The sequence below is a fragment of the Diospyros lotus genome, chromosome 11, assembly GCF_014633365.1.
Source record: "Diospyros lotus cultivar Yz01 chromosome 11, ASM1463336v1, whole genome shotgun sequence".
Lineage (NCBI taxonomy): Eukaryota > Viridiplantae > Streptophyta > Magnoliopsida > Ericales > Ebenaceae > Diospyros > Diospyros lotus.
In genome coordinates, this window is record NC_068348.1 from 13,768,885 (window position 1) to 13,779,359 (window position 10,475).

General features: G+C 35.6%; 1 protein-coding gene across 4 annotated transcripts; it reads left to right on the forward strand.

The window, feature by feature from the left end:
- Positions 1-5,171: 5,171 nt before the first annotated feature.
- On the forward strand, positions 5,172-10,411 carry LOC127812538 (uncharacterized). 4 transcript variants are annotated; one of them, XM_052352956.1, is made up of 8 exons: positions 5,212-5,334; positions 5,532-5,574; positions 7,691-8,084; positions 8,166-8,335; positions 8,413-8,493; positions 8,760-8,835; positions 8,938-9,024; positions 9,810-10,411. In XM_052352956.1, exons 3-8 carry the CDS (start codon positions 7,721-7,723, stop codon positions 10,004-10,006), a joined length of 975 nt encoding a protein of 324 aa, XP_052208916.1. In that variant the 5' UTR covers positions 5,212-5,334; positions 5,532-5,574; positions 7,691-7,720; the 3' UTR covers positions 10,007-10,411. The 4 variants fall into 4 exon arrangements, with proteins under 4 accessions (XP_052208915.1, XP_052208916.1, XP_052208912.1 ...); XM_052352955.1 differs by lacking the exon at positions 5,532-5,574 and having other exon boundaries at positions 5,172-5,334; XM_052352952.1 differs by lacking the exons at positions 5,212-5,334; positions 5,532-5,574 and adding an exon at positions 7,427-7,565.
- Positions 10,412-10,475: the final 64 nt, after the last annotated feature.

Genomic DNA, 10,475 nt, shown 5'->3' on the forward strand with positions numbered 1-10,475 from the left:
AGGGACTAAAATCTGAATATTTCATGGTAAAGGATCCCCTTATTCTTTGGCAAAGTTTAAAAGAAAGATATGACCATCAGAAAATGGTAGTTCTCCCAAAAGCTCGTTTTGATTGGATGCACTTACAATTGCAAGACTTTAAATCTGTAAGTGAGTACAATTTTGCAATTTTTAAAATCAGTTCTCAATTGAAATTATGTGGAGAAAAGATTACTGAAAATGATATGTTAGAAAAAACATTCTCCACGTTTCATGCCTTGAATGTGCTCTTGCAGCAGCAATATCGAGAAAGAGGCTTTAAAAAATATTCAGAATTGATTACATGCCTTCTTGTGGCTGAACAAAATAATGAGCTTTTGATGAAAAATCATGAATCACGTCCTACTGGTTCTACCCCATTCCCTAAAGTGAATGCGACAATGTATAACAATCGAGGATGAGGTCGTGGGTATAGAAGAGGACGTGGTCGAGGTCGAAATAATTTTCAATATCATGGTGGTCATTATAATACTTCTAATTTGAAGAAAATTACACCTAATGAAGAAAAGCATGAGACGGGAAAATTTCACAAAATAAGATCCCCAAAACATATTGACAGTGTATTTTATAGGTGTGGAATGAAATGTCATTGGTCACGTACATGTCGTACTGCTAAACATTTGGTTGAGCTCTATCAAGCCTCCCTGAAGGAGAAAGGGAAAAATGTTGAAGCAAACTTTGCATCTCAAGGTGATTTTGATGGTGATCATCTTCACTCTTTGGGGACAACACACTTTGATGTTGCAGATTTTTTTTACGAAAATATTGATGATTTTTCTGATGGCAAAATTAACCCTTCAATTGGTGATGAGAATGTCTATTTCTAAATTTGTTATCTTCATGTTGCATTAGCATTGGTGTGTTTATTTTTTTGTTGGTGTGTTTCTTTTGTAATTTGTTTTCTTTTACTTGAATTTTATTATGTTTTTTTTTTTATTTTAATGAAGAAGCATGGATCTTTCACTTCCTTTTGTTGGTCTCAATATCAATGGTGAAGATATATGCTTAGCAGATAGCGCCACAACACATACTATATTGAAAAATAAGAAGTATTTTACAGATTTAAAAATAATGGAAGCCACTGTCACTACAATATCAGGCAATGTAAAAATCATTGAAGGCTCCGGAAGAGCAAGTAAGGCTCCGGAAGAGCAAGTATTTTATTGCCTAGAGGAACGAAACTCACTATTAATGATGTTTTATTATCTACTAAATCAAAAAGAAATTTATTGAGTTTCAAAGATATTCGACAAAATGGATACCATGTTGAGACTATGAATGAAAATAATATAGAATATCTCTATATTACATCAAATGTCTCTGGTAAAAAATGTGTATTAGAAAAGCTACCTGCCTTTTCTTTTGGTTTGTATTATACAAACATTAGTACAATTGAAGTACATGCTACAATGAACCAGAAGTTCATTAATAAAGAAAGTTTTGTTGTTTGGCATGACCGGTTAGGCCATCCCGGGTCAATAATGATGCAAAAAATTATTGAGAATTCACATGGACATCCATTAAAGAACCAGAAAATTCTTTTGCCTAATGAATTCTCATGTGTTGCTTATTCTCAAGGAAAATTGATTATTAGACCTTCACTATCTAAAGTTCGAAATGAATCACCTACATTTCTAGAACGTATTCAAGGGGATATATGTGGATCTATTCATCCACCATGTGGACCATTTAGGTATTTTATGATATTGATAGATGCATCCGCTAGATGGTCACATGTTTGTTTATTATCCACTCATAATGTGGCATTTGCAAGATTACTTGCTCAAATGATTAGATTGCGAGCACAATTTCTAGATTATACAATCAAGACAATTCGTCTTGATAATACAGGTGAATTTACATCTCGAACTTTTAATGATTATTGTATGTCAGTTGGAATAATTGTTGAACATCCAGTTGCTCATGTGCATACACAAAATGGTTTAGCAGAATCTTTTATTAAACGCCTCCAATTAATTGCTAGACCATTCCTCATGAGAACAAAACTCCCAATTTCTACTTGGGGTCATGCAATTCTGCATGTAGCAACACTTATACGCATAAGGCCAACATCATATCATAAGTTATCCCCATCACAATTGGTGTTTGGTCAAGAACCAGATATTTCCCATCTAAGAATATTTGGGTGTGCAATATTTATTCCAATTGCTCCACCACAACGCACTAAGATGGGTCCTCAAAGAAGGCTGGGAATATATGTGGGATATGATTATCCCTCAATTATTAAATATCTTGAACCAATGACAGGTGATGTTTTTACAGCACGATTTGCTGACTGTCATTTTGATGAGACAAATTTCCCAGCATTAGGGGGAGATAAAAAACAGTTGGAAAAGGAAATTATATGAATGCATCATCACTATCTTATTTTGATCCTCACACAAATCAATGTGAGCTAGAAGTTCAAAAATTAGTTCATCTTCAAAATATTGCAAATCAATTATCAGATGCATTTACTGACCTAAGAAAAATAACTAAATCGCATATACCAGCTGCAAATACTCCTGCAAAAGTTGATGTCCCTGAAGGACTACTTGTAGCTAATGAATTTAAGACACATTTAAAACGTGGTAGACCAATCGGTTCCAAGGATAAAAATCCTAGAAAAAGAAAAGGAGTACGTGATCAAGATGGCACAATAAAGGAGTTTAGTACTCTTGATGAGACTCGAGACATAATTGATGAAAAAACCCCAGAAGAGGTTCAGGTACCTAAAAATAATGAAAGTGATGAGATCTCAATAAATTATGTCTCTACAAGAAAAAGATGGAACCGAAAAGAACAAGTTATCGATAACATTTTTGCATATGCTATAGCACTTGATGTTATTAAGGAAAGCGAGGATATTGAACCAAATTCTATCGAACAATGTCGACAAAGAAATGATTGGCCAAAATGGAAGGAAGCAATTCAAGCAGAATTAAATTCGCTCACAAAACGTGAAGTTTTTGGACCTGTAGTCCGAACACCAGAAGGTGTAATACCGGTTGGATACAAATGGGTTTTTGTGCGAAAACGAAATGAGAAAAATGAAGTCGTGAGACATAAAGCTCGACTAGTTGCACAAGGGTTTTCTCAAAGACCTAGTATTGATTATGAAGAAACATATTCCCTTGTGGTGGATGCAATTACATTTCGATATCTAATCAGTTTTGCAGTTAATGAAAAGCTTAATATGCGTCTAATGGATGTGGTTATAGCTTATTTATATGGATCACTTAATAGTGATATTTATATGAAAATCCCTGAAGAATTTAAAATGCCTGAAGCATATAACTCAAGTTCTCGAGAAATGTATTCAATTAAATTGCAAAGATCCTTTTATGGATTAAAGCAATTTGGACGCATGTGGTACAATCGTTTGAGTGAATATCTATTAAAAGAAGGATATAGAAATAATCATATTTGTCCATGTGTCTTTATAAAGAATTCAGGATTAGAGTTCATTATTATCGCAGTGTATATTGATGACTTAAATATTATTGGAACTCTGAATAAACTATCTGAGGCAATGGAATACTTAAAGAAGGAATTTGAAATGAAAGACCTCGGAAAAACAAAATTTTGTCTTGGTCTGCAAATTGAGCATTTGACAAATAAAATTTTTATTCATCAATCAACTTATATAGAAAAGATCCTTAAACGATTTTACATGGACAAAGCACATCCATTGAGCACTCCAATGGTTGTTAGATCACTTGATGTGAAAAATGATCCATTTCGAGCTTAAGAAGATAACAAGAAACTGCTTGGTCCTGAAGTACCATATCTTAGTGCTATTGGTGCACTAATGTATCTCGCTAATAATACTCGTCCTGACATAGCATTTTCTGTAAATTTATTGGCAAGATATAGTTCTGCTCCAACCAAAAGGCATTGGAATAGAGTTAAACAAATATTTCGTTATCTTCGAGGAACAAATGATTTGGGTTTGTTTTACTCAAAGGAATCTAAATCATCACTAGTTGGTTATGTAGATGCAGGTTATTTGTCTGATCCACATAAAGCTCGATCTCAAACAGGTTATGTATTTACATGTGGTGACACTGCAATATCATGGCGTTCTATAAAACAGACTATATCTGCCACTTCTTCAAATCATGCTGAAATTCTTGCAATTCATGAAGCTAGTCGAGAATGTGTCTGGTTGAGGTCAATAACTCATCATATCCGGAGTACATGTGGATTATCTTTTATCAGAGAAATGCCAACCACATTATACGAAGATAATGCTGCTTGTATTGCACAGTTGAAAGAGGGATATATTAAAGGAGACAGAACAAAACATATATCACCAAAATTCTTTTTTACTCATGACCTCCAGAAAAATGGTGACGTAAATGTTCAACAAATTCAATCAAAGGATAACTTGGCAGATTTAATGACAAAGGCATTACCAACCACGACATTTGAGAAGTTGGTGCATGGCATTGGAATGCGACGGTATAGAGATCTCAAGTGACATTAATTTGAGGGGCAGAAATATGCACTGTACTTTTTTCCTTGACCAGGGTTTTTTCCCACTGGGTTTTTCTTGGCAAGGTTTTTAACGAGGCAGGTTTTAATGCATATTATACACTAATATAATGTACTTTTTTTCCTTCACTAAGATTTTTTTCCACTGGATTTTTCCCTAGTAAGGTTTTAATGAGGCATATATTAGTGTAATGGACATCCAAGGGGGAGTGTTATAAATACCATGATTAAGTGGATGTCCATTCATCTTCTACCCTTTACTTCTTTCATTATAATTGTAACATATGACTACTCCTTTATTCTTTAATTATAATTGTAACATGTGACCTTTAAATTTCTTTTTTTGTAAGCCTATAAATAAAGGCATTTTATGTTGTGAGAATGCCTTTTTTTGATAACAAGGATAAATAAAATTTCTATTCTCTCATCTTATAAATTTTTTCTATTTTTCTTACCTTTATTCTCTTTAGTTTTATAAGAAGATTGTAATTTTTCTTGTTTGTTTTTTTTTTTATTTGGGATGAAATGACACGTGTAATTGGCCACTGCATCCAGACTGTTCTAGTGCGTCCCAGAATGACACGTTGCCGAATGTTCCGTAACCTGGTTCTACCAAAATAAAAATAAAAAAATAGAATTAAAAATGAAATTGTTTATCTAACGAGTCGGCGAATTTAGCACCCTGCACCTATAATCGCATCTTCATAGCATCGGAACTCTTCGAACTTCTCCCAGTTCTTGATCCAAGCGAATCGATATCCATTGTCTGCAAGATTGTGCTCAAATTGTTGTGCGGTGGTAAGTGTGAAAATCGCTTGGTCTGCTATAAGTTCGATCATACCGTCTAATGCTTTGTGTTTTATCTCCTTTTGTTATTGCGCTTCACCGAGGCTTTCGTTCATTTGATTTAAAACCATTTTTTGAAATTGAATAACGAAATTAAGTCCTGGTAGTTACTTTTGTGAATCAAGGTTTTGTGTTGTTTCAACGTGTAGTTTGATCGAGAAGTTGCGGTGAGCTTGGTGATTGCTTGATAAGGTGCAGACGATATTTATGACTGTTTCGCTGTTGCGGAATTTAGCTTTGTGTGTTTGTTGGTTTCGTAGTTATTTATATTCATATACTTGAATTTCATGTTTGTGGTTATGTGGATGATTGTTAATTCGGAAAAGCATACTTTGCTGCCCATAACTTGATGGTAGTTCTGGTGGTTGCAAGGTATAAAATAAATGAAAATTAGAATGAGGTCATTGGCTGCCGATGAGCTTAATTGTGTAGTAATCTTTGCAATCTGATGTAGAAAATATGAATTGAAACCGGCACCGTTTTTCATCTCGAGCATGCATGCATGCATTATCGTTGATTATACATGCAAAGTATCTCGAAGCAAGTTAGAATTATGGAGGGAATGCACTTGTTTTATAGTTGATTTCTTAACACGGGTCCTGTATGAGATTCTTTTTGTGATCTCTTTGATCATGAGAGTGTATAGAGTTTTTTAGCTATCGGTGTTTGGTATATTTGGCCTCTAGGAATTCATGACCGAATGTTAGATTGCTTTTGGGTAAGAACTAAAGCCGTACTTGTTAAATGTGCAATGGGCAGAGGGGAAAAATGTTGTGAAGGCAGGGAGCCTTTTGATTTTTGCTTTTTCTTTACCAGTAACGGGGGAGAAATTGAAGAAATAGGACACTGGTACTAATACGTTTTCCAACTATTTTCTTTCAAAATGTGAATTCTGGTTTTCAACATCTAATGACATGGCATAAAGAATCCCTCCAAGTGTTTACAACATTTCCTTGTTTTTTCTTTGTGACAATTGAAGAATACTAATTCTTAATCCTTTTTCTTTTATTTTCTTCCCCCAGAAAGTGTTGAAATTGTTTTTCCTTCTTAGAAGGGGTAACTCACGGAATTTCCCTCTTTTGTTTCCTTTCCCGATTATTTAAGCGTGAAGGATTTGTTACCATTTAATTCCTTATGGCCGTTCATACCCTGTAAAATAGGAAAAAAGGGGCAATGCAGGAAATTGACAAGAAGTTTTTGGGCTTCGCACTTGGAAGTTACTTGCAATATTATCTATTTTCAAACTGTTACAGTTCCTTAACTATTTAGCGATAAAACTTGAAATTAAGAGGAAATTGAGAATTTTTTTTATAGACTTTTTTTTGGTGTTGCTCATTTTTTTCTGTCTATTTATACTAGCTAGTTAACAAAATGCTTTACTTGGATGTGCGCCGACAGAGAGATAGATTGTCTCTTATCTCAAAATAAGAAAAAAGAAAAAGACTGCCAAGTTTTAGGACCCGGTTCTTGTTTAGGTGACCTTCCTGATCCTCCAAAATCTTGTATCTTAGGATATCGAGATGTGTATCTAAAATTTGAGAATTAGTTCTTGGGTAATATTTTAAAACTTAGTATTTCTCCTTAGGATGGATTTCTTTTATGTTTTTTTTTTTTTTCTTTTGAAAGGATTGTTTCTTATGAATGTAGTTCAAATTAAATAGAATTTAAAGTATTGTTGCAAAGGATTGTTTCTTAGGATGGATTGTTCCTTTTGAAAGGATATTCATCTATTGTATATGTGGAAGGTTTGGAATTTTATGTTACTATTGTTGCACATTATAGTGTGAGACCTGGGGATGGGGTTGGACACAATTTTGGTGCCCTTGTCCTTCTCACAATTGGGTGACATGGACTCATAGATACATGAGGGGAATTACAATTGGTTATGTAATACTCTCTTGTAGAAAATGATTGTGTATTTCATGCCAGCTGTACTGTGGATTGGATGTCCAACTGAAAATAATTTGAGAACAGATCACAAATTGTTTTCCATTTTAATTTTTGGTGAAGGGTGGCCCTTGGACTTCGACTTTATTCTGTTGGATAAGATTGATTAGGTCTTCCTGGAGATATTATTGAGACATTATCCATTAGTGTTATTAGAAAAATACCTACTTGTGACCATAGAGCTGTTTTGCTCATAAGTTGGTGATTTAACCCTGCGCGGGATGTACTCCAACCTCGTGATTGCTTTTTCCCTTTTTAACTCTTTGTTTAGTTCAATTCTATCATCTTTCATTCTAAGATCACTTGCTTTTTGATATTGATTTGTCGAGTTTTCCCTTATTTTCTGTCATTACTTGTGCAGGATCTTACTGCATTTAGAACTCGGAGAAGTATGGGAGGTAGGGATCCTTTTTCTGGTTTTGGGTTTGGTAGCTCTGGAAGCCACAGGAGTTTGTTGTCTGGGTTTTTTGGAGGAAGGGATCCTTTTGATGCCCCATACTTTACACCTCCATTTGGAGGAATGTTTGAGTCAGGCATATTTGGTCCTACTGGAAATTTTTCTGGAGTTGCACATCCATCTGGATTTCTTGAAAATCACGTTCAGCAGCGGCCCAATAAATCCAGGGGGCCAATCATTGAAGAAATAAATTCTGATGATGAAAAAGATGGGAGGGACGAGAGAAGAGAGAATCCTAGAAAGCATGGTCGGTCAAGCATTGAGCCATATGTTGAAGACCCAGATGATGAAGTTGAAGGTGAACTGTCTTTGTGCTGGTGGCAATTTCTGCATTTATTCTTGGTTAGCTTGCAGGGAGAATAATGGTGAGTTGTTGCAGGAAGAGAAAGTATGCCAATGCAGCATATGAATGATGTTAGCAGTGTGAACAATGCACATTTGGATCCCCAGACTCACAGCTTCACTTTCCAGAGCTCAACTATTTCTTATGGTGGTGCTAATGGAACCTATTACACATCAACTAAAGCTAGGAGAACGGGAAGTGATGGAGTAAGTATTGAAATACCTCTGAGATGAATATATGTGAGTTTGTTGGATTTCTTATGTCATTATTGTGTGATTTCCAGCTAACACTTGGAGAAAGTAGAGAAGCGAATTCAGCTACTGGCCAAGCAACTCATCAGATCTCTAGGGGAATCCATGATAAGGTATCTGATTAGTTTTATCTGTGACTTTTTTAGAAACATCTTCGGATGTAGATTATGATGTCCCTCCTACAGAATGAAGTATGTAATCTATGATGCATGCATCCATATGTATGTGTGTGTGTGTATGCTTATGCGTTTATAGGATAATAACAACAACAATGACAAGTCTTGGCCACATGAATTCTAGGTCTCTAGTCAGTTCTGTCCATTGCCTATCCTATGTGTTTGTATGATGTGAAAATTAAATTGTTCTGTTATATTGTTAGGGCCATATGGTTGCAAAGAAACTGAACTCTAATGGTCGAGTGGATACAATGCAGACATTGCACAACCTTAATATAGGTATTTGTGTGCATATTGTATGGATTGTCCATGGAAGTTGCAGAGAGTGGTGTTTTGGATGTCTAATGGTTGTGTTTTGTGTTTTATATTTTTATTTATCAGATGAGCTATCTGTGTTTGAAGATACTTGGAGGGGAAGTGCCAGAAAACATCTTCCTGGCTGGAGTGAGGGGTTTAATGTACACGATGGTATGTGAAAATTCCTTTTTGGTTGGGATCAAGCTGTTTTGCATGTAAAGTATTTCCATTAATTTAGTACCTTAGTTTGTTTTTTTAATTAATATCTGTCTTTGACACATAATTCTTGCAAAACTTTTAAGTGATTTGCTGCTATTGAACATTGTGCGTACTGTTGGAAAGTAATCTCTTCGGGTATGTTGGAAATCTATTGGAGGACTACGTGACTTCTTGTATCTATTATCATAGGACCACCGTAAGTAGTTGTCCTCTGGGGTAAATTTAATTTGCCTTGATAGAGTGTCCTGAGAAGAATGTGTGCAAATGTATAATGGTTGTTATCTCAGAAATAACAACCTATATGGTTGTGAAACATATCATGTGATATCTTTACTTGTTTATACAGCCTGGGCTGGGCCATTTGTTATGGAAAGAATCATTGTTGCTGATACTAGAAGGATTTTAGTGCATGTCCATATTTGCTGGCCCACTTTTATTTGACCGGTTCCTGTTGATTTTGGGGTTTAACAAGCAAAATCTGAGACAGTTCAAGCTCTCATAAGTCTCTTGAATGATTTGTTCTTGGATGAACGAATAATTGTGATTGCAAACAAGTAAAGACTTGTGGGGTTTTACACTTTTTTGAGTCATTACAAGTTGCTCGAGAAAAATATGGGCACCTACAGAACTTAAAAAGAAATTTGATTTGTGCTGCAGCGGTCAATTTCAGTCCATTTGTTCTTTTTTCTTTTCAAAATCATTTTGTTCAGTGCTTAGCTGTTTCTGATATTCTACAGTTGCTGTTTTTGAGACAACAGGAAGAAACCAGGGCGGCTATGCCCTTCCCTCGACTGAGCATACTCGACAATTGGGGAGTATGAGTGGTCATAGTGGTGAGATGGCAGGTCCTGGGCGCCCAAACCGCTGGGAGAGAATGAAAGCAGATAATGGAGAGAGAACAGGTTTTTGTGGGTCAAAGCCTAAATCAGCTTAATACTTCTCGCATGGACCGAGCAAGCAGGCACTGAGGAGCTGGTCCCGGTTTCAAGGGGGCGGCCGTTCTTGTTTAGGCTTCTCTGCTTACTTTGATGGTAGTTGGATGTAGCTATGGTTTCATTCTGCCATGGGCTGGACTGACTGATTCTTGATGAATGTATTTGTATGCACTGCCATGGGGCCATTGAGCTCGTGAAGAGGTCAGGTCAGCCATGCCATTCCACCCATGTATGCCCTTTTGTGGGGCGGGGCAGACGGCAGTCTTAAGGCTGAAACTAGAAATAATGTCTCTGTAGTCTGCCTGTCTTCTTATTAGTTAAGCATACAATATATATATATATATATACATACATATATAATGACTTTTACCTCTCTCTTAACTTCATCTACTTATTACTTTCAATTACTTATCCTTATGACTTCTGTTGCAATTGAACATAAAATAAAGGAGACAAATACTGCAACGC